The sequence below is a fragment of the Danio rerio genome, chromosome 10, assembly GCF_052040795.2.
Source record: "Danio rerio strain M-AB ecotype USA chromosome 10, GRCz13ab, whole genome shotgun sequence".
Classification (NCBI taxonomy): domain Eukaryota; kingdom Metazoa; phylum Chordata; class Actinopteri; order Cypriniformes; family Danionidae; genus Danio; species Danio rerio.
The window spans coordinates 2,850,477-2,877,196 of NC_141030.1; the positions used below are offsets into that span (position 1 = coordinate 2,850,477).

The window sequence follows — 26,720 nt, forward strand, 5'->3', positions numbered from 1 at the left end:
GGAGCTCGGCCGCAGTCGGGGCCGCCTGCGCTCATCAAACGAACACACAGTGAGGCAGAGCTGGACTGGAAATATACTTTATGCCGCAATATGCGTGAATTTCTAAAATAAACCCGGGGTAAGCGAGCATCCATGCCTTAAATGCCACATCTATGTATTGCACTTAAATAAAAGGCGAAATGCGACAAGATTGAGCTCAGGTCTGCAGTGGAGGGAGTGAAGGGGGTTTGGGGCGAGCTGTGGGGACGCTGGATCCAGACGGTTCTGTCGAAAATGTGTTTCTTGTGCTTCCTTTGTTTCTGCTGCGGGATTGTAAATAAGAGCTTGAGCCAAAATGGCGGCCGGAGCCGTTGAGCTGCGTCGAGCTATGAGCTATTGCACTGCGTTTAGTCACACAAATTACACCGTTTTGATCATTTCGGGCTCCTTTTTGGCTTTGTGTCCCTCTTAAGTGCTGTCCTGGTATTTAGGATAAGACATCCGCCTGCGTTTGCGGTGAATGTTTAGCGTCTAAACGAGGATAGTTAGCGAGGTTGAGGCTGTTAGCTAGACAGATTTGAATTTTTTGTAATGACATATTGCGATTTTTATTCACAAAACGCGCGTTTATCTGTCATTTATGTCTGTGTTTCATTGTTTACTGGCTCAGTTGGGGGTTTTACGCAATGTATAGCTTCCTTCAGACCTCCAGTTAGCTGTTTTCTGACCAATGTTTCTGTTTTTTGCCTCAAAAAGGATGTTTCCATACGCACTCTTGGATGTTCATGTGTGTGAATGTATATATATTTATGTCGTTTTCGCTGAAAACCAGACAAGTTGCAGTGCTGCTTGTCATCTTTGTTAATGGCAGCACTGAAACCCAATCTGGCCAACTGATCTCACTGCATTGTTGAGGGTTCTGGCCAATTTGAAATGTAAGGTCTTGAATTCATTAGTCTCATCTTGATGCTCAATGATCAGGTTGCATTGAGGGGAAAAGTCTGCTGGGTTTCCATCAGGAACAATGACATGAATCATTCTTGGGGTTTGTTTGGAAGGGGGCGGCGGTTCATTTGTATTTCATGACAGTCTGCTGAAGAGTTTTGTAGGGCACCTCTGGAGGATTAATTGATCAATTAGGCTTGTAAAGGAGAGATTACAGCAGAGAAACAGACACTGCGGTGGGTTTAAGAGTTGGAGATTGTGTGGGTTCGCTTTAAACATTGTAAATCAGACACCTCAAATGAAGCAAAACCTAATCGTAGAAGATATGCAAACTTATTTTGAAATATTGCATCTTATCTCCTAAAGGTGAAGCCAGAATCTTGCATGACTGGTGCTTTTGTTCAGCTAGACCTCAAATATAGCTTCATCTTTTCTATCTGTTCCTGTGTTTTTCATTTGGTCAGTCTCACGTTATGAATACTGTTCAATAGCACCATTTTTCTGCATCATTGAGCTGTAAATTTCCTCTCTTTAATTGCGTTCGGCATTGTCAGATGCTGTCATTATAGCAGCCGCTGGCCAACGTTTGGTACAGCTCAGTACTTTCGCCTAAAATATATTCGATTCTCATACGCTCGCTGGGAAATGCAGAATTGCTTCATCATCCATGTGCTTGAACACTATTAAGTTACTTACAGCTGAGATTTTTACTCATTGAAGATCCATTATCATCAGTGTAGGTTGTATGTAAAATATAGTTCATCTATTCTGCAAAAACAATAACAACCAGGGAGAAATCAGTGCAGGTCTGGGTTTAGTTTCAACTTTTCTCAATTCAGAAGCTCCTGGAGTTAGTGACACTAGTGTCCTTTAAGTAAACAACTTATTGCTCTTGGTCAAACTTTTATGCACATAACATATTAGGGCTGCACAATATAGGGTATATGCAGAGATAGTGTTTCTTCCCATACTGATAAACTTCCGGTGAACGGTTAATGTGACTTTTTTCCAATTTATACGGTTCCTTTAACAGCATCAATGTTGTAATGTAATTAAAATATAATCACTTTGGCATTCATTTAGTTGCTCAAGCATAGAATGAGACAGAAAGCCGTTTACTCGCACGTGCCCGTCAGAATCGGCAGGCTAGCACAGAAGCTCCATTGAATATACTGGGGTAAAATAAATGCTAAAGACATGGCAGGGGAAAATGTAATTTAATGCAGTGCTTTTTGTACAATCTGAGACCCACTTTATATTGAATATCACTCAGCCAGTGGAGATCGCTGAATTAAAAAAAAAAAACACCTTAAACGTGCCGATTTTGTAATAGCATACAGTTCAGCGGAAGCACTTAACCCGGGTTACTGACAAATTAAAAGCACTTCCACATATACCCTATTGGAAAAAATGAAATTGCGATATGAATATTATTTCCCAAGTTGATTTAACAAACTTTATTTGGGAAGAAATAATAACTTTGCATTTATTGGAAATGTATCTGCATGATTAACAAATTACAAGCTTAAATTAATACAATCGAAGCTGCACTTTATGGACACCCAGTGGTTGAACTAGGTATTGCATTCCTGGATCAAAACAAACCCAAGTCCGGGTTGCCAGGACCAAGGAGCGAGTCTGACGTTTGAGCCAAAAAGCTGATATAAGTAGTGTTCTATATAAAAGCAGCAGCACACGATAAAAGGAATATTTACCGTATTTAAAGGAGTTTTTGTCCTGGAAAACTCCTAGAATTGATATATTAGAAACGGCCTCTATATAGTTATATTCTGATGTCATAGATTTACTGTGAATTAACAAACAGGACATATTGAAAGTCTGTTCAAGTCCACTAAAATGACTATACAAAATTTAGCATTCTAAGCAACTGTAGACCTACACAAATGCCTAATGTTATTATTGTTTTACCATATGTTTGAGAATTAACAATAATAATAGGCTAAACATATTAACCTTTATTTTACATTTAAAGAATCGTGAGAAAATCAGGATCTTGATTTTAAACAAAAAACATCATGATTCACATTTTTGCCAGAAGCGTGCAGCCTTAACACCCACCCAGACAATATATCGCTTCAAACTAGGGTCGTCATGATACTGGAAATCGGTACCAACCAGTACAGAAATTTAAAAAAACGTCCATTTCCTGCTAATATTTAAGCACTGTTGAGCGCGTTGTTAAAGATGTAGTATGTAAGTTTGACACCCAGTGGTTGAACTAGGTATTGCATTCCTGGATCAAAACAAACACAAGCGCAGGTTGCCAGATTGAGGACCAAGGAGCAAGTCTGACGATTGAGCCAACAATACAGACTTTTCATAATTTGGTATAAGGTCATGGTTTCGGTTTAGTTTAAGATAAGAAACTACAGGCAAAATACTATACAAAATGCATACAATATAGGAAATTAAATACTAAAATAAACAGTGCTTTTCGTTTTTTTGATGTTCCAGTCAGTTTTGTTACATAAAAATGAACTGAAAAAAATTGTTTACTAGAATTACTTAATTTTTTTAAAGGTGTTTGCAAACAATTTATATGGGCTTAATATAAACAAACCGATCAAGTTGAAAATGAATACATTTAATTTGTTTGTTTAAATTAAGCCCATATGAATTGTAAACCTTAGAAACATGTAGTAAAACCAGTAAAGTTAATATACAGTAGGGCTGGGCGATAAATTGAAAATAATTGAAATCGGCGTAGTATTGTCACGATTAGGGTTGTAACGGTATGAATTTTTTACGGTATGATAATCGTCTAAAACAATACCACGGTTTGACGGTTTCGCGGTATACGGTATGTTACAAATGTTACAAAATAATAGAACAGTGAAGCAAATTTGACTTTTTCCAAATAATATATTTTTAGTTACTATAAACAACACCACTTACAATGAACAAATAAAAATAAGAAAATAATAAATAATGTGTCAAAGTCCAAATAAACATGGTGCAAATCCTCAGTAAAAAATAGATATAAATATTTACTATACTATAAATAGTTACATAACGAAACTAGATTCAATATGGAACATCCTTAGGTTTTATGTGCCAGCATGGATATGGTTGTCTGTGGATATGGATTTGAAAATGGTTGTCTGCAATGCAGACAAACAGCTGCACCTTCATTTGCATCTTTTGAAAACAGCAAGAGCAGCAGTTCGTCTTTGCTGTGTCACTGATTTGTCATGTTTCTGTGCTGCTGTGCATGCAAAAGTACTTAGTATGAGAATTATTTCATGCAAAACTTTTTTTTTTGCGTTTTATTTAGCCGCGCATAAATGTATGCCTTTCTCTCATTCCGTGTTGTTCAAAAAGCTTGGTCCACAAACAAAAGCGAAACCTATGCTTATTGGTTGTGATATAGCGAGTTTGAACCAATCTGGGCATGGAGGAGGGACAATGCATCAATGTATCATGTCTGGTTTGTCCGGAGACACAGTGACGAGCGTTTCTTTGTCAAATCAGCGTTGTCAAATTTTGATGACGTAACCGCACTGATTCCGGAGCCTTTGAAAGTCCGCGAATGGTATGTGATACAGCACTGGAAAGCTGAGATTCTCTTCTTTATGCCAATCTTTGAAATGTATGAATCGGATCAGCGGATCAAAAGTTATTAAACATTTAAGAGCAATACTTATTTTTAGCCGCGGGCGGCTGTCTCGGTCTTTAAGGGTTAAAACCGTTGATATGCAATTGTTCATGGTATGATAATCGTGCACGTTCAAATCGTGGTAAACCGTCATACCGGTATATTGTTACAACCCTAGTCACGATACTGGAATTCAGTACCAATCGATACTGAAATTTTAAAGACGTCCATTTCCCGATAACATTTGAGCGCTGTTGAGCCCTTTCTTAAACACTGCCGATTTGCCATTGTGTTCATGTGCTCACTCAACAGAAATGACTGGGACTGACCATGAAGGTCATCATTTCACTAGACACCGCTTTTTACTCACCAAGTGTAGCTACAGATACAAGGAAACTGCATCGAACGGGCACATATGGTTCAGCACAGGCACATAACCTTCCCCAGCCTTGTGCCTCGAGACAATCCTGTCTTGTAGGTCTACAGACAATTCCTTTGTCTTCATGCTTGGTTTGTGCTTTGACATGCACTGTCTACCCTGGGCCCTTATATAGACAGGTGTACGCCTTTTCAAATCATGTCCAATCAACTGAATTGACCACAGGTGAACTCCAATGAAGCTGCGGAAACATCTCAAGAATGATTAGTGGAAACAGAATGCACCTGTATACAGTAATCAGCATTTAAAGTGGATCAAAACCTTTCATCAAAGTTGTCCTAAAACTATTGAACACCCATTCTTGTCTAATTCTTAATAGTTAAAAATAATGTTTGGATCCACTTCAAATGTTGACTACTGAACAGCTGACCTTGTTGCAGAAATTAACAACTAATATTGGTTAAAACTACAAATTGTGTGTATTTTATTTGTGGCCAAATTGGTTACATTTTCTTGAAATGTAGTCACATGTCTTTGTGTTTTCCGGTAAATTCTTATCCCAACTTGACATTGTTGCGTTGTGACTATTTTTGATTTGCACATTGCAATATTATTGATGCTGAAACCGTATATTGTACAGACTTATAACAAGGGCCAGACTTCTGAGAATCTCCTGAGATTTTTTGCTGTTTTTGCAGATAATCTGTAGAATGATTTTGGGAGAATCATAACTAAAAACTTAATATATGAATTAAAAAAATAATACTTTTCTGTATTTAATGTTAACAATTCAAATCCAACTAGATCCACTTATTTAGTATATTGTTTATTTGTTTGTATTTTTTTATTAGTATTTTTAAATTTATTTTTATTTGTAATAATTTATTTTTATTTATTAGTATTAATTTATTTATTTGTATTTATTTATTAGTAATTTATAATTTTTTTATTTATTTGATGGTCTTAATGTATTTTTTATTAATTCTTTAAGCATTTTGTATTTGTATTTATTTAATAATTTTTTTATTAATTTATTTATTTTATTTATTTAATTTGTATTCGTGTATTTTTATTAACTATTAGCATTTTGTTATTTATTTGTTTTACTATTTTTTTATTAAGAATTTTTTATTTGTATTTATGTAATTTTATTTTGTATTTACGTATTTATTATTTATTTTAGCTTTTTTATTTATAAGTATTTTAATAAATTAATATTTTTTTATTTATTACATTTTTTGTATTTTTATTAATTATTAGTATTTGTATTTATTTTTCATTTTTAATTAATAACTTTTTTTTATTTCTATTTATTTATTGGTATTTTTTTATTTATTTATTTGTATTATTTTAGTATTTTTAATTAATTTATTTTTATTTGTATTTATTTTTATTTATTTACTAGTATTTTTAAATCAATTAATTTATTTTTATTTGCATTTGAGATCCTCCTGTTAAGACATTCAAAGTTTCTCTCCATCTTTATATAAAGGTAATGTGGCAAGTTCTTTTGAAAACTAAAGGCTGACCTTGTGCCCTTGTTCCTGTCTATCTCATTATTTTAATGGGAGATACAGGCTGTGCAATTGCCTTGGTATTATCTGAGTCCAGGTGTGTTGGGAAATAGCAATAAATAGTATTTTTCGATGCATACTTCTCGATTTTACACCTGAAAATGCATTGCACTCGGATTGCACTAGATTGTGTTCATGCGCAATGGACTGTTGTATTAAACATGTTCTGGTTTTGATTCGGTTGGTCGGTCTGGTAGAGCAAATTAGCTTGCCGTGGTCTGGCGGTCTGACGTGTTGTAAGGAAGCCTGGAGCTCCCTGCGCTTGTACTCCTGTTGTGTTGTATAACAGCGTCTGCTCGGCCTCCTGCATAATGCAAGTCTCATGTCATGGCTGATCTGCTCCGCGTTCTCTGCTGTTTGGACTGTTGGGATGTCAGATGCTGATAAACGGATGCACGATTGGTGAAAAAGAGGTCTATTTGCACAGCGCAAACTTTCACAGAGCGTTGAAATTTAAGGCAAGAGACTCCACACTGTGAAAAATATGTTAATTGACAACGTACTTTGTGTTTTGCAAGTGTCTGTTTATTTACTGTTGTGAATTGCATTATGGGATGTCAGTCTCTGCTCCGGTCACTTTTGATGTTGAAAATTCACCTCTACAGTTTTAACAGAGTGACTTTTATTTACATGTCAGAAATAATAAAGAGAGGAATAAGTTTGTTAAATAACAGAAAATGTACTGGTGGTTTATTAGAAGGGTTTTGTAGCATAGTATACAGCACCAACCCAGATGGTATATCACTTCAAACTAGGGTTGTCACGATACTGGAATTTGGTACCAACCAGTATTGAAATTTTAAAAACGACCATTTCCTGCTAATATTTGAGCGCGTTCTTAAAGGTGCAGTATATAAGTTTGACACCCAGTGGTTAAACTAGGTATTGCATTCCTGGATCAAAACAAACACAAGCGCAGGTTGCCAGATTGAGGAGCGAGTCTGACTATTGAGCCAAAAAGCTGATTTAAGTCGTGTTCTATATAAAAGCAACGGCACATGATAGAAGAAATGAAGAGTTTAGATGCAAAACCCTCTAAATCCATCAGAAATCTTTTCTTGTAAATGAGCATTTTCTATCAGGCTCCTCTGATTAGGTTCATAAGTTTTATATTATATGCAATGATAAGGTTATTAGCCAGTAAATACAAAAACTTAAAAAATGTCTCTTTAGACAATTCTTTATTTTTTTTAACGAGGTAGATTTTCTTTTGCGTCAACAACAGCCAAATCCACTTGTGCTTTTTATGCAAAAACCTCTAAATCCACCTATTGAGACAAGACAGTGTTATTAGCTGAAAAATCACCAAAGATGCAACTAGAGATTATTTTACTAAACATAAAACACATTACACAAACCACCTGAAATTAAAAATATATAAATCTGTCAAGTAAGGGGCGGTTCATTCCACTGTGATTAAACCAGGGCAAAAGCAGAAGAAAAATAAATGAATGAAATCTGTCAAGTGTGTGCATTAATCACATTAAAACAGACATTAATTAATAAATCTGAACAATCTGTTGTCATTTCTGATATTTGGGATTTAGATTTAATGTAAGTAGAGCAATGCAAACATTGTAAACTAAGCTTGGTAAAATCAAATAATGTTGTGTAAAACATTATGAAACATCAATATCTGTGCATTGTCCATTAATATAAAAAGCTTATCAGACATACATGTATTATGAAGTAATATAAATAATGTAGTATTAATATTTATCTTTAAAAAATAGCTTAAATTAGCAAATAAAACACAAGGTGGGCCTCCTGGACAAAAAGAGGATGCCTTTCAGACAATTTAAAAAGCTGTCATTCATTCATTCTTACCATACTTAAGATTTTGGTGTCTTGTTTATCCTCTTAGGATTTACATGGGATAAAAAAAAAACGGCATCTTAACTCCGTCTTTCCTAAAACACAGTTGCCGTTTGATGTATAGTAAATCGAACTCGTTTAAAGTAGCGTCGCTGCGCAAATAAACGTTATGTATGTATGTTGCACTGCCGACTGTACATTGTGTTTTCTTTTTCTTATAATGCACAAAATGAGACTAGAATAAATATGGGTTGTACAAATGTTAGATTTCTTCATTTAGCGTTATCAGCCACAGTAGGAGTAACAGTCAATTTTTCTGAATATTTTACCGTTTATTTTTATTCATCTGATTTATTCTTCATTTTTTTTATTTTTTATTTTGAAATTACATCCTCTAAGATCTGCTTGTTAAACCAAAAGTGTCTTGTGTTGCTGTTTTTGTAATAAATAGAAAAAGCAAATTACATTTGTCTCCTCTTTTTGGCTGATCGAAAGAATTGTCGGATCCGTGACTGAAAACCATAATGTGATCCGAACCATGAGATTTTTGATCCGTTACACCACTGCTCAACAACAATATAGCATATTTCCCAGCCCTAATTGTAACTGAAGACATTTTGATTGTTGTAAATCGCGTGAAGTCTGGAGTAAGTACTACTGAAGTAATGATTTCTAAGACTTGAAACAAAATGCTATCAAAAAGTCAAACCCGCCCCAAGATCTCAGTTTTTCAGTGCATGAAAAATTGTTAGACAGTGCCGTGCTTGTTGTGTCTTGCCTTAATGTCAGCATAGTCCAAATTGACCATGTAATTTTTTTAACGAATTAGACTTTTCAGTTTAGTCTGGAGTATTTCACTTCATTGAGTAGTCAGTCAAGTTGTTCAGAGTGACCTTCTGTTATGTTCTGCAGACGAAGGAATGTTGATAACCAAACACTTCTTTGTTCCTTTTATACTGTGGTGTGACAAAGTGTTTGCCCCCTTACTGATTTCTTATTTTATTTCTTATCTTAGCATGTTTGTCACACTTTAGAGGGCCATGAAACCCCCCATTTCAGCAGGGGGTTGTCACACCTCTAGTTTGGAAAAAGTCAGGAAAGTGGGTGTGTCTGGCTCTGTTTGGGTGGGAGTGTCGGGGGAGGGAAAAGGGGAAGGATTTGAATAAAAATGGGAGTGGGCATGCGCTGATTTTCACTGAGGAAAAACAAACACACACGCAGGGGAGAAAGACAGTGGGTTTAATGACGGTAGAATGTTTGATACTGCACGTCGTATACGAGAAAAAAAACCTCGGTAACACGGATGCACACAGTAGGTCAAAGTCGTGTGTGAGTAGATAGTCTTGTCACAAAATGCGGCGAAAATTCAACACGACGGTCGGCAATAGTTTGCTTGCGGTGTTCAGGTATTTACACTCGGAGAGCAGCATATACAGCAGATCTTTCAGCCCATGATATTGCAGTGATGTTAACGTAAACTAAGTAACTTAGAAATCATTTTGACTAAGGTCTGTCTTTAAACACTGAAAGAATACTGCTGACGATACCAACTATAACTTTGCCATCTGAATGAACAAAGAAAGGGCGCTGATCACACACACTTACCAAATCTGTAGAGACAGGATAATCAACACATACTGTAGCTGCGTCTATATTAAAAGGAGACAAGCAGCAAATTCAGATTTCACAATTTCCAGATGAGAAAAGCTCGTGAGTCTAGCAGCGCTCTGATAGAGAGAAAATGAAAACAAAACCTTTGTTGCAGCACATTATAAACACAACACTGACCACCCGTATCTCCAAACAATTCTTATTCTTGTCCCACTTCTTTTGGCAACACAACGTGGCGTCTCTCTGCCGTCTGAACAGGTACTGGTACTGTCTTCAAAGCTAGCATGCATATTAATGAAGTTGGGTTGCATGCATAATAGAGCGCGCTGATTGGTTTAAACCAAGTCTTACTCATGAATCAATGCAACACACTCAGAAACGTAATACGGTACTCCCAGGTACAGACATCCAGTCTACATGCTGGAATACACGTTAAGAGTCCCTCATACACAGTGAGCTTAATATAAAAGCTTATAAATAAGGTAAAACTCTCTCTTTGTTTCCCATTTTCAAAATAAGAGCCCCAAAATACATGCATAGTGGGTTTAATATAAGCTTTTATAAACTTAAAAATAAGGTAAAAGTCTCTCTGTGTTTGTCGTTTTCAAAATAAGAGTCTGACATACATACTTGGTGAGTTTAAAATAAGCTTAGATACAGTTAAAAATAAGGTAAAATGTTTTTTTAGCTACTGATATATATTGAATATAACCATACAGAAACGGTAGTATAGTAATAATAGTAATAATGGTTCATTCTGCTGTGGCGACCCCGGATTAATAAAGAGACTAGGCCAACAAGAAAACGAACGAATATTATACTATATTATATTATACTATATTATATTATACTATATTATATTATATTATATTATACTATATTATATTATATTATATTATACTATATTATATTATATTATACTATATTATATTATATTATACTATATTATATTATACTATATTATATTATATTATATTATACTATATTATATTATATTATACTATACTATATTATATTATACTATATTATATTATACTATATTATATTATATTATACTATATTATATTATACTATATTATATTATATTTTACTATATTATATTATACTATATTATATTATACTATATTATATTATATTATACTATATTATATTATACTATATTATATTATATTATACTATATTATATTGTACTATATTATATTATACTATATTATATTATACTATATTATACTATATTACATTATACTATATTACATTATACTATATTATACTATATTATATTATACTATATTATATTATACTATATTATATTATACTTTATTACATTATACTATATTATATTATATTATACTATATTATATTATACTGTATTATATTATATTATACTATATTATATTATACTATATTATACTATATTATATTATACTATATTATATTATACTATATTATATTATATTATACTATATTATATTATACTATATTATACTATATTATATTATACTATATTACATTATACTATATTATATTATACTATATTATACTATATTATATTATACTATATTATATTATACTATATTACATTATACTATATTATATTATATTATACTATATTATATTATACTGTATTATATTATATTATACTATATTATATTATACTATATTATATTGTACTATATTATATTATACTATATTATATTATACTATATTATACTATATTACATTATACTATATTACATTATACTATATTATACTATATTATATTATACTATATTATATTATACTATATTATATTATACTATATTACATTATACTATATTATATTATATTATACTATATTATATTATACTGTATTATATTATATTATACTATATTATATTATACTATATTATACTATATTATATTATACTATATTATATTATACTATATTATATTATATTATACTATATTATATTATATTATACTATATTATATTATACTATATTATATTATACTATATTATATTATACTATATTACATTATACTATATTATATTATACTATATTATACTATATTATATTATACTATATTATATTATACTATATTACATTATACTATATTATATTATACTATATTATATTATACTGTATTATATTATATTATACTATATTATATTGTACTATATTATATTATACTATATTATATTATACTATATTATACTATATTACATTATACTATATTACATTATACTATATTATACTATATTATATTATACTATATTATATTATACTATATTATATTATACTATATTACATTATACTATATTATATTATATTATACTATATTATATTATACTGTATTATATTATATTATACTATATTATATTATACTATATTATACTATATTATATTATACTATATTATATTATACTATATTATATTATATTATACTATATTATATTATACTATATTATATTATACTATATTATATTATACTATATTATACTATATTATATTATACTATATTATACTATATTATATTATACTATATTATACTATATTATATTATACTATATTATATTATACTATATTACATTATACTATATTATATTATATTATACTATATTATATTATACTGTATTATATTATATTATACTATATTATATTATACTATATTATATTGTACTATATTATATTATACTATATTATATTATACTATATTATACTATATTACATTATACTATATTACATTATACTATATTATACTATATTATATTATACTATATTATATTATACTATATTATATTATACTATATTACATTATACTATATTATATTATATTATACTATATTATATTATACTGTATTATATTATATTATACTATATTATATTATACTATATTATACTATATTATATTATACTATATTATATTATACTATATTATATTATATTATACTATATTATATTATACTATATTATATTATACTATATTATATTATACTATATTATACTATATTATATTATACTATATTATACTATATTATATTATACTATATTATACTATATTATATTATACTATATTATATTATACTATATTACATTATACTATATTATATTATATTATACTATATTATATTATACTGTATTATATTATATTATACTATATTATATTATACTATATTATACTATATTATATTATACTATATTATGTTATATATATATATATTATATTGAATATTTAGATTTAGCTACTGATGACTCGGCTGGTCCAGCTGACGTAGAACATGGTATGCAGAGGGCGTGCTAATTAACAGTCCCATGTGCAACGCAACAGTCTATTTTGTTGTGATAGGCCTGTTTTTCACTGGGGTTTCACACTCGTGGGATTTACATGAGAACCAGGAAACAATGGTGTTTGAGCCTATGATGTTACGGTATGGCCATTTCCATATACGGATCTCTTATAATTCAACTGTGCCTAGGTTTGCCCAGATTTTTACTATATGGCACCTTTAACCAGGTTGGATTTGATTGGGAGATTGTTCAGCTCATAATTTCCGATGTTCTTTAATTTCTGTTTTTTAGGTTGCTGAAGCCCTTCGGAAGCAGGTCTGGATCAGTACCGTCTGCGCGGGCCCTAAGTGGGCTGGCACGACCCGTCCTGAACACCCCCGAGCGTCAGACGGGCATCGGGGACCACATTACATGCCGGCGATTTTTCTTTTCTTTGATTTCCCCCTTTAGGTTTAGCTTTCTTCTTTCCCCCTGGAAGCTCTTTGGTCGATCGAGAAGAGCAGAGGAGATTTTCCCCCTAGTGTGGCAGCCGGGCTGCTCCTGCACACACAGATGAATGAAGACCCCATTCGGGAAGAACGCGGCCCAGAGACCCAGAGCTGATGCAGGTCAGAGCCTCTCTGGAGCGTTGATTCAGGATCATCATCATCATCTCGCATCTGTGATTAATATTTGTGCTCTCTGTGATTGAAGGGCATCCTGGTGTCTCTGCAAATATGATGAAGAAAAAGAACTCTCATAAGTAAGTCTCATTATATTATATTATATTATACTATACCATATTATATTTTTCTATATTATATTATACTATGGCGATGCAGTGGCGCAGTAGGTAGTGCTGTCGCCTCACAGCAAGAAGGTTGCTGGTTAGAAACTCGGCTCAGTTGGTGTTTCTGTGTGGAGTTTGCATGTTCTCCCTGCGTTCGCGTGGGTTTCCTCCGGGTGCTACAGGTGAATTGGGTAGGCTAAATAGTCTGTAGTTTACAGTACATACAGTAAATTATATGAGTGTGATAGTGTGTGGATGTTTTCCAGAGATGGGTTGCGGCTAGAAGGGCATCCGCTGCGTAAAAACATGCTGGATAAGTTGGCGGTTCATTTCGCTGTGGCGACCCCGGATTAATAAAAGGACTAAGCCGACAAGAAAACGAACGAATATTATATTATATTATATTATATTATATTATATTATATTGTATTATATTATACAATATTATTTTATATTATATTATACTATATTATGTTAATTAATATTATACTATATTAAATATATATATATGTATGTATGTATGTATATATATATATATATATATATATATATATATATATATATATATTTATTTATATATATATATTTATTTATATATATATATATTTATTTATATATATATATTTATTTATATATATATATATTTATTTATATATATATATTTATTTATATATATATATATATATATTTATTTATATATATATATTTATTTATATATATATATATATTTATTTATATATATATATTTATTTATTTATATATATATATATATATATATATATATATATATATATATATATATATATATATATATATATATATATAATACTATATTACATTATATTAAATTATACTATATTATATTATAGTATATTATTAGGCAAGTTATGGGAAAATTCACAGATTTTTAGCCCATCATTGAGTCTCTTTATTTTCTTCTGTAAATGTGTGTAAATTTTTATTTATTTTATTTTTTTATCTTATTTCAGTAATATTATTGACTAATTTCAAAAATGTTCACATGATTTATTTGCAATATAGTTTGTAAAGTATTATTTTCTATCTTTTAATTTATATATTATATGAGAGACTTGCTTTGTTTAGCAAATAAGAGGATCTTGTTGGATTTGCATTGTACACATTAAATAAAAGTTTTTTTTTAATTTCATATATTAAGTTACGATACTCCCAAAACCACTCCGCATAAATCGCAGATTTTTTACAAAATTCTATGCAGAAATAGCAACAAATGTCTGCAGATTCTGCCTGGCCCTAGTTATGGGCTAGTTGATGCATTATTATTATGTTATCGAATTAATTAATTAAGGCTGACAATAATTTTATTGCAAGTTAACACAGTATTTTTATTACTTATTATCACTTTAATATTTATTATTATTCCACTGCTCACTGGTTCTGATTTATACACTGTGTTCTGAACACACACAGAGAAACCACTGTTTCTCTGTGTGTGTTCAGAAGCATGACAGAACCCGCTATTAAAAACATGAATGACTCAAACATACATCAATGAATGATGCACATCCCGTGCTGCAAACATTAAATCACAGCACATGCTTTTAGTCATTTTCATGTGAAACTAAGCTTTGCAGAGCAACAAATGTGTACAACTGTCACTTTCTATAACAGAAATGTATCTATTTTTTTTTCCTGAGGGGTGATGTTGAATTAAATTGATGATGTTGAAATGTTGAATTGGCATACGTCCCGGAGACCGGATGTTCCCCACCCCTGCCTTAAGGGAACAGTTCACTCAAAGATTAAAATATACTCACTATTTACTCACACTTCACTTGTTTCAATACTATAAAAGTTATTCAATTATATTATTTTTATGTTCATTAAAAAAAAAAACTCATAATGTTTGAAATAAGTGAAGGGTGTAATGAAGATGCTAAGTCATTTTAGGGTGAACTATCTCTCTAAAAATGCATGCAGATGATAAACGTTTACTCCATTATGATTAAACTCTGTATCAAACTATAATCTCAACATTGCATTTCCTGTGATGTGACTTTTACGGATGCACACATTGCAATATCAATGCTGAAATTATATTTTGTGCAGCCCTAACTTGACTATAGGTCAGTTGTATTTACTTCTATGCTGTCCTTGGCCTAAAACTTGCTCTCACATTGTTAGTGCTGCGTCAGCATTGTCAAAATCAATTTTACATAGATATAAAAGCAAACTCAAACAAAATAGATTGTTGCGTGTTCTTTGATATGCTGTAATAAATTTGAACGTCATTGTTTTTATTATTATTTACCCTGTATGTGTAGACATTACATGAAACATTACGTCATGAAAATGTACTTAAAAGTTCTGGAAAACTCTTGGAGTTTAAGTAGTAAAAATTAGTGAATGAACCCTGCTATAACTTATACATGTGTGATGACGATACATTTGTCTAATCTAGTCTCGTCTAATGTAAAATGCTGATTCGTGTCTGCTCTGATCTTCTGTCAGGAAACACAAAACCAGCGTAGGCCCCACTAAAGCCGTGGCTCAGCCCAGGAGGAACATTGTGGGCTGTCGGATCCAGCACATCTGGAAGGAGGGCAGCGGCGCTGCGTCCCAGTGGAAGGGCACCGTTTTAGACCAGGTGCCCGTGAACCCCTCGCTCTACCTGATCAAATACGACGGCTTCGACTGCGTCTACGGCCTGGAGCTGCACAAGGATGAGCGGGTGCAAGGCCTGGAGGTCCTGCCAGACAGACTAGGTACATCATTCGGGTCACTGAGCGCAGGATAAAAGCTGATAGTATTCGTGCGTTGCTGGTTCGAGTCCAGGCTGGGTCAGTTGGCATTTCTGTGCGGAGTTTGCATGTTCTCCCTTTGTTGGCTCCAGATGCTCCGGTTTCCCCCACAGTCCAAACACATGTGCTTTAGGGGAATTGGGTAAGCTTAATTGGCCGTAGTGTATGGGTGTTTCCCAGTACTGGGTTGCAGCTGGAAGGGCGTCCGCTGTGTAAAACATATGCTGGAATAGTTGGCGGTTCATTCCACTGTGGTGACCCCAGATGAATAAAGGGACTAAGCCGATGAATATAGGTGGATGGAAACTTGGCTAAAACTCCTGTCTCTGCTGCTCATTGTTTTGTCTTCGGTGTTTCAGCTTCGACGCGCATCAGCGACGCTCATCTGGCCGACACTATGATTGGCAAAGCAGTGGAGCACATGTTCGAGACGGAGGACGGCACCAAGAACGAGTGGAGAGGGATGGTTCTGGCCCGAGCGCCCATCATGAACACATGGTTCTACATCACGTATGAGAAAGACCCGGTGCTCTACATGTACCAGCTGCTGGACGACTATAAAGACGGAGATCTGAGGATCATGCCGGACTCCAGTGAGTGTGTTCGTCTGTGCTGACACACTGCAAAATCTGTGCTCATATTCACAAAACATTTTATGACTTAAGCCCCGGTCAGATCACAAAAGTCACTGTCAGATTATGTGTATTTTGTTTTGATTGAAATCTTGACTTGAGGGTAATAAATGTGTCAGACTCCACGTTCCTTCATGATCAGTCATCCCGTGACGTCAACAATGAGCGATATTTCCCAAAGCAGTCACAAGTGTTGCTAGAACAATATTTCTTTTCCTAATTTCAATGTTTGTTTGTTTTTTAATCTTATTTCAATCTCATTAAACACTGATGCTTGGTGATAACTAGGCTATAATAAGGACATTCATTACAACATGGATAGGATCAAACGTACAATTGCTTTTTAATATTTAGATATTTTATCTGAAATCTAAATGTATATGTTCCTGCTTATTAAACACTGCCTCGCCTGAACTTCCATGAGTGAGACAGAGAAAATTAAAGCTAATCAGCAACTAGGAAAACTAAAATGTTCAAGACAAAATCTTTAAAATAATGACATAATGAAAAAATGTGCAAACATATACACAGCTTCACTGTGACAACAGTCACAGTGAAGCATTCAGTAAATCCTTACTTTCCATTAAACAAAACAAATCATCCACCCGTATAGTTGAGTAGTGGATGGGCACAAACTAAAATATAATTTGTATATTTTTCTTGAAAAAAATAATATTTTTGAAAAAAATTAATTTATTAATTTGTATCTTAATTTTAATGCATCTTTTGACATGAAATTAACCCGAAAATAAATGAAAGAGAATTAGACAATTATAATTTTGAGACCAGGCATGATCAAACCGTCTATACTAGATGTCGAATTGGACATTCCAGGTTGACTCATTCGTATCTACTCAATAACGAAGACCCACCTAAATGTAATTGCTGTCAGGCTGCTCTTACTATCCAACAAATGTACACCATTTTTATAAGGAGAGCACTTTGTTGGACCTTTTTAAAAAGGTACGACCAGGAAGAATCTTAAATTATTTATCAAACATTGAACTGAAAAATCATATTTAACTTTGAATATATATTTTTATGTGAATTTTATTTATTTATATTTTACATATTGCTGTCGCCTCACAGCAAGAAGGTCGCTGGTTCGAACCTCGGCTCAGTTGGTGTTTCTGTGTGGAGTTTGCATGTTCTCCCTCCGGGTGCTCCGGTTTCCCCACAGTCCAAAGACATGCGGTACATGTGAATTGGGTGGGCTAAATTGTCCGTAGTGTATGAGTGTGTGTGTGAATGTTTCCCAGAGATGGGTTGTGGCTGGAAGGGCATCGGCTGCGAAAAAAAACTTGCTGGATAAGTTGGGGGTTCATTCCGCTGTGGCGACCTTGAATTAATAAAGGGACTAAGCCGACAAAAAAAATGAATGAATGAATGAATGAACTTTTTATTGTAATACGAATTTGTTTTTAGCATGTAATTTTTTTATGTATGTGAGCAATTCCAGCGTTATGGATGTGACATTTGCAGTAAAAACTCAGAAAACATATGGTAACATTATATTGAAACATCTGTTTATATTTTCCAAAACAACTCACCACAGAGTTATAGGGTCAGAAAAATATCAATTTGTAAACGTGTTTTATATTTTAAATGAGGAAAATAAACATGCGTTATGGATGTGACAACAAAAGTTTGCGAATTTACAGTCTACAACAGACTGTGTAGAAATTCAGTCAGTTAAACTGCACACTCCAAAAGAAACAATGCTAATCAAACAGGTATGAGTCGGCTCACTATAGAATTAAAATTATTGATTTTATTTTATTTTACATTTTTGCATTTATGAGGAAAAAGTGCCGTTATGGATGTGACACTTTTTCCGTTATGGATGTGACAGCTGTGAAATTGCCACTTGTGTGATTTTGGCAAATTAAATATAATAGTTTAAAATACTGACAGATACATTTATGAGTATTAAAAGTAGTGTATTTATTTAAAGTAGTGTAAAATACTTGCTAACACAAAAAATGTAGAAACTGTTTCTCTATTTTGGTGAAAACTAAATGATTTTTTTATGGCAAGGTTGACATTTGCATGGAATTGCTCATGTCCATCTTGCCATGAAATAGCCATAAGTTGCTCATGTGGCAATAAATAAATAAATAACTCGAGCATTTCTCATGCGAGATTGCCGCATGACTAATATGATTCTGCAGATGAATAAAATATCGCAAATTGAAAATGGTTGGTCAGTTTATTATGCTACTGTAAGTAGTGTTTATTCAGCAATAGTTCTCCAGTACCGATAGCAGAACCAGTAACTTCAGAGCTTATCCATACTTAAATGTAGCACCGATAAAGTACCAAGTTTCGGTACCTTCCCTAGTCATGAGGCGTCGCAGGCATGGTATCGGTTGTCGTGAACTACGCCACATTACATAAGAAGAAACAATTGAACCTTGTATTACGACACCCTTTTGACGTTTACGAATCCCCACAGCACCCTACGTCAAGGAAATCACAACAAATTCATGTGATCTAACCGGGGCTTAAGAGTGCTCACACAGACGTAATCATAGGATTTAACTGAAAACAAACAGGAAGTGCATTTTCAGATCTTAATTAAAGATTACAAGGGCAAACTAATGCTTTTTTAATGACATGCACAGATTAATTATTTACCCCAAAACTAGCAATATGAGCTAGCAACATCAATATTGTTGGCTTTGATTTTTTATCTGTACATATGTATATACCCTGTTCAAGAGCGCTGTGTGTGTGTGTGTGTGTGTGTGTGTGTGTGTTCCAGACGACTCTCCCCCAGCAGAGCGAGAGCCCGGAGAGGTGGTGGACAGCCTGGTGGGCAAGCAGGTGGAATACGCCAAAGAGGACGGCTCTAAACGAACTGGCATGGTCATCCATCAGGTGGAGGCCAAACCCTCCGTCTACTTCATCAAGTTCGATGACGACTTTCACATTTACGTCTATGATCTGGTCAAAACATCGTAGGCAGCGGGGAAAAAAACAAGGAGAGGGAGTGTTCGAGTAATCATGTGATCCACACAAACGTTTTTTGCCAAAAGTTCTCTCAAACATTTCTCGTAACATCTTTTTTGGGAACGGAACGGTGGATGTTTCGCTGGATTACCGCTAGTCAAGTGTCTCTTATCGTTGTAGGATGAACGGACATCACGCATCCCCCGACATACACATCGCTACATATTTCAGAGGTTCGTCTTCAGCATTTCCCATTGCTTTCCGTTATCACACACACACACATGCTTGCGCACGCAGAGTCGTGTTGGTGACTCGTTCATCAGTCGGACTGTTACAGCTTCCCAAATGATATCCAAGCTAGTGTTTGCGGTCCTGAGGACGAAATGAAGCAAACCTTAGGAGCACATGAGGGTCCATGAAAAAAGGCGAGCTGAGAGTGTGTGTGTGTGTTTTAAAGTGCCAGGAGGAGGAGGGCAGGAAAACGTTCATGTGCTTTACTGTTTTTGGTGAATCCCTCCGTCTTCTGGCGCACACCAGCTCCGCCGTCAATGACGTCGTGTCAAACCCCATTTTTTTAATGTATTTTTGTTTTCTACTTTTATTTTATATCAATATATCTATATATATGTACATGTATCACCACCACGAGAAACGCTAAAGCAGCCTTCATTATTTCAAGCACTAAATTTAGGGTTTTTTGTTGTCCTTTGTGCTCCCCTAACTTGTTTTTTAGCAATTTAAAGGGTTAGTTCACGCAAAAATGTCAATTTACTCACTATTTACTCGCCCTCAAGTGGTTAATTTTATTTATTTTTTTCTTCTGTTGATCACTAAAGAATATATATTAAAGAAAGCTGAAAGCCTGTAACCATTGACCTCCACTATGGAAGTCAATGGTTACCGGTTTTCTGCCTTCTTCAAAGTATCTTCTTTTGTGTTCAGCTTTGAACCATCAAAATAAGTAAACAAAGACAAGATATTCCATTTTGGGGTGAACTATCCCCTTTACTAACATTTTTGCGATTAAATCTTAGCCAACGGGCTACTAAAAGTGCATTTTCTAGCGTATTATGGTGTAGATAATGGGTTTATAGTGTTTTAACTCAAGATTTTGCCTCGAATATCGCACCCTGGCAAGTATTCAGTGATGTTACACAAAACGAATCGCACAAAGTGTTCAATCACACACACACCGGTTATAAAAGCGCCGACGCAATAAGAAAGACGAGTATTCAGGAGTTTAGTTTTGCACCCGTTGTTTTTCTTTAGATCAGCCTTGGGGAGATTTCTCTGTCGCTTTGCCTCTCTGCGAGCCTAAAACATTTGTGCCTCGATTATTATTACTGACTTTTCTTTTTATCTTTGTGTGTGTGTGTGTTTTGTCTGAAGGTTTGTGTGTCCCCATTAGACCCTGTGTGAAGGCCCTGCAGCTGCATGTGTTTGCATTACGCGTTCGTTTCTGTTTTAACGTTTCACACACTTATACACACACACACACACACACACACACATTCTCAAGTGTCATGAAGCTGTCGTTCGCCAGACGCACAAATCATATTTCACCCCAAAATCTAATTATTTTGCAAATAGTAATACCTCACTGTAAGAATAAATAAACTAATTCAGATTTTCCACATGACATGCATTAAAAAAAGATTCATTCTGGCAACAAAACTGTACATTTCTTACAGGAGTAATGAGAATGAGGGGTTTGACTGTGTTCATTATCTAAAAAAATGGCTACAAGATATTAATGCTTACATACAAATGGCGTGATTAATTATCGAATGCCAAAAAGCTTTAGTGTAATGTCCACACACTTTCTGTTAAATATTAATAGTCCTTGTTTTTGGCATTAAGGAAAATACTGTCAATTATTTTTTTGACATTTAAATACGTTTGACTCATTCTCCATCGCAGCATTTTTAAAATACTTCATATTTCATCCAAAAACCCTTCTTTATGATCAGCAAATAGCTCAATCTTTCTAATCTTTATATTTAAATCATCATTTTTGACGATAATGAAACTATTCTGTTTATTATTTTCCTGAAATTTGCAGTAATGCAGCATTTTTCCGATCTTCATATCTCATTCAGAAACCTAGGAAAAAAGCAAATACTTTCACGTAATGCAGCGTAATCTTGTCCACGCTATCGGCATTAAGCTAAAAATAATTAAATCGACGTTTTTGACATTAACGAAAGTATTCTGTGTGTGAGTTTGAAAAAAACATTTAATGTAATGCAGCGTCAACTTTAATTTAGTCCACATAATCGGCTTAAAGCTAAATATTAGCTATAAATATTTAAATAGTCATTTCTGACATAAAAAATATTTATTGTCAATTTGTTTTCCTTATTCTTTAATGTAAAAATCTACTATAATGCAGCATTTTACAAACACACACTCATGTCTCATCCAGAAACCTTGCAAAGAAGATTTAATGTAACGCAACGTCAACTTTAATTTAGTTCTCTTAATAGGCAGGAAGCTAAATATTAGTTATAAATATTAGTTATAGTCATTTTTGACATTGACGAAGGTATTGTCAACTCTTTTCTTGGCGTTTGAGCACATTTTCCTCATTCTTTAAGGTAAAACTCTACTGTAATGCAGCATTTCTCAAACACACATTCATATCTCATCCACAAACCTACAATCTTCAGCAAATAGCTCAATCTTTCTGTTTTATATATTTAAATCATCATTTTGGACATTAATAACACTATTCTGTTTATTATTTTCCTGAAATATGCAGTAATGCAGCATTTTTACAATACACATTTTCATAACTCATCCAGAAACCTTGGAAAAAAGCAAATACTTTAATGTATCGCAGCGTAATCTTGTCCACGTTATCAGCATTAAGCTAAAAACATTGAAATAATTCTTTTTGACATGAACAAAAATATTGTCAATTATTTTCTTGACATTTTGAGCACATTTTCACTCATTCTCTAAAGTAAAAATGCATTTTACAAACACACACACACACTCATGTCTCATCCAGAAACCTTGCGAAGAAGATTTAATGTAATGCAACGTCAACTTTAATTTAGTTCACGTAATCGGCATAAAGCTAAATCTTTGTTATAAAAATTTAAATAGTGAAATTTGACATTGATAAAAGTATTGTCAATTATTTTAGTCACATTTGAGCACGTTTTCCTCATTCCCCATCATAAAAATCTACTGTAACGCAGCATTTTACAAATATACACACATTCATAGCTCATTCAGAAACCTACAATCTACTTCACAATTGACATATAGCTCAATCTTTCTGTTAACATTATTTTTGGACATTAACAAAACTATTCTGCTTATTATTTTTCTGAAATTTGCAGTAATGCAGCATTTTTACAATACACATTTTCAAATGCAGAAACCTTGGAAAAAAGCAAATACTTTAATGTAACGCAGCGTAATCTTGTCCACGTTATCGGATTAAACCTACGAACATCGAAATCGTTGTTTTTGACATATTTGAAAATATTCTGTGTATTATTTTCCAGACATTGAGCACGTTTTCCTCATTCTCTAACGTAAAAATCTACTAGAATGCAGCATTTTACAAACACACACACTCGTATGTCTTCCAGACACCTTGCAAGGATTTAATGTAACGCAACGTCAACTTTAATTTAGTTCATGTAATCGGCATGAAGCTAAATCTGTTGTATTTAAATAGGCGTTTTTGAAATTAACGAAAATATTGTCAATTATTTTCTTCACATTTGAGCACTTTTTACTGTAGTACAACAATAAATACATGTCGCTCGTAACCCACATTACTATGAAGGATTCTTTATGTACAGTAATGCCTATTACAGTATTGTACAGCCTACCATAAAATAAAAACAAACAATACCCAGCAAACTATTTTGTGTTTAATAGACGTCTAATAGACATCAAAATGTAGACCGTTTGGCTTAAACAAGGCTAAACTTGGGCTGTCAGTGAAAATCTAACAGACGTCTAAGAACAGCCCAAAGCTGGACTAGTCGTCGATTACACAGACGTTATATGTGCAAACAATAACTTCTGTTTATTTGAAGACTCGTCTAGTTTGCGACTATTCTAGGATGTCTATTAGATTTTCACTGACAGCTCAAGTTTAGCCTTGTTTTAGCCAAGACGACTATGTTTAGACGTCTGTTAGACATCTTTTAAAAACAAAAAAAGCTTGCTGGGTATAGAACTACAAAATATATTCACAAAAATGACCAAATTTTGGGGTGAAATGTGACATTAGCGATGCCTTTTCGTAACAATCACCCGGCGCAGTGCATATTCGTGATCTCCATTTCTTATTTTGACCTTAAAACCTTAATACAGACGACTTGCTACTCGTCCCGGGACTCCCGTTCAACGTTTCCCATCCACCGAGAAAGCAAAGGTCGCTATTTTTATTCCCGCCGCAGCTACAGACGGACGACGGACGTGTCAATATGCAAACGGATTCCCCTCAGAAAAGACATCTTCATGGGATTGGCCTTTATTTTTTACATGTACCTACTGTAGTATTGTACTGTGTTTTGATGTCAGGTCGACGTGGGAAATTTAACGCGATTAAAAAAAAAAAACGACAACGACGAAAACTAGACCGTTCTTTTTGCATGATATGAGTAGAGTTGTTATCGTACGTTAGTGTGACGCATGTGTACCCGTCTTATTTTGTTTGTTTTGTTCATTTGTTTGTTATTTTCCCGCCCTAAATGAAAGGTTCTGTTTATTGTGTTGCTAATCGTGACGTTTCCGTTCTCCGGTTCTGGTTTTGAATCCATTTCGAAGTTAAAAATGACAAAAACAAACGAAAAAAAAAAGTAAACGAAAGTATTTTTTATTTCTGCTATGCTCTATACGAACAAAATGCACTGGTGTTGTGTGTGTCGTGCCAATCCAAGGCAGGTGCCAGTGTTAAACAGCATTTGAGGGATCATATACTTTTTGACACAGTACCACCGTTCTGCTACAGGACGAGATTTATTCGTTTTTTAACGAAGAGTGCCATATTTAACGAAGAAACAGGCCTTATACGCGATTGATCGGGACGGAATCTATAAGCGCGTGCATGACTGAACTAACATATCTAATTCAACCTTGTAGAATTAGAGTAAAAAGTTGCACACGGCGTAGAGAGAATTGAACGTATGGTCCCTTTAAGATGCTGTTGCTATTTAATGACTTTGTATAAAAACGAAACGAAAAAGACTAGAAAAGAATGGAGAAAAATGCAGTGCAATTTGATGATTGTTGCAGATACATGTATAGTTTCATGTTATTTCACGTATGATAAATGGCTTCTATTGGACCGAATCTGTTCTTCTTCTTTTGTTTGTTTTTTTACATGTAGATAGTTCATTTTATTTTCATTTAAGTATAAACACATTTTAAAACCTGTTAATTCATTAAGTAATTTTTATAATTATTATGTAAGTCTATCCTTATAAGATTAAAAAAGTTAATGTGAAATTATACACGCGTGTCTGGATCTTTTGCTAATTTGCTGCCTTTGATTGCACTAATGAATAATAATTCAGATTTGAGTGTCAACATTCACTCACCGACCACTTTATTAGGTACACCTCTCCGACTGCTGGTTAACGCAAATTTCTATTCAGTCAATCACATGGCAGCAACTCAATGCATTTAGGCATGTAGACATGGTCAAGACGATCTGCTGCAGTTCAAAGCGAGCATCAGAATGGGGAAGAAAGCTGATTTGAGTGACTTTGAATGTGGCATGGTTGTTGGTGCCAGATGGGCTGCTCTGAGCATTTCAGAAACTGCTGATCTACTGGGAATTTTCACACACTACCATCTCTAGGGTTTACAGAGAATGGTCTGAAAAAGAGAAAACATCCAGTGAGCGGCAGTTCTGTAGGCGCAAATGCCTTGTTGATGCCAGAGGTCAGAGGAGAATGGCCAGACTGGTTCCAGCTGATAGAAAGGCAACAGTAACTCAGATAAGCACTCGTTACTATCGAGATCTGCAGAAGAGCATCTCTGAACACACAACACAGCCAACCTTGAGGCGGATGGGCTACAGCAGCAGAAGAGCACACCGGGTGCCGCTCCTGTCAGCTAACAACAGGAGACTGAGGCTACAATTCACACAGGCTCACCAAAACTGGACAATAGAAGATTGGAGAAATGTTGCCTGCTCTGAGTCTACATTTCTGCTGACACATTCGGATGGTCGGGTCAGAATTTAGCATCAACAACATGAAAGCATGGATCCATCCTGCCTAGTACCTACTGTTCAGGCTGGTGATGGTGGTGTAATGGTGTGGGGGATATTTTCTTCTTCTTATTATTATTATTCATGAGCGTTAATCATGAATAATAGCAAACAGAATAATAGCAAATAATAGCTCTGTCAGCAAACAGAAG

General features: G+C 33.6%; 1 protein-coding gene across 2 annotated transcripts; it reads left to right on the forward strand.

Moving 5' to 3' along the window:
* spina (spindlin a) lies at positions 1 to 25,802 on the forward strand. 2 transcript variants are annotated; one of them, XR_015500702.1, is made up of 7 exons: positions 1 to 118; positions 13,480 to 13,796; positions 13,882 to 13,930; positions 16,448 to 16,701; positions 17,097 to 17,330; positions 20,134 to 24,254; positions 24,446 to 25,802. XR_015500702.1 is itself a non-coding variant. In XM_087270043.1 (6 exons), the coding sequence occupies exons 2-6, from the start codon at positions 13,745 to 13,747 to the stop codon at positions 20,331 to 20,333; spliced, it is 789 nt and encodes a 262-aa protein (XP_087126169.1). In that variant the 5' UTR covers positions 1 to 118; positions 13,480 to 13,744; the 3' UTR covers positions 20,334 to 25,802. The 2 variants fall into 2 exon arrangements, 1 of the variants encoding a protein (XP_087126169.1); XM_087270043.1 differs by having other exon boundaries at positions 20,134 to 25,802.
* Positions 25,803 to 26,720: the final 918 nt, after the last annotated feature.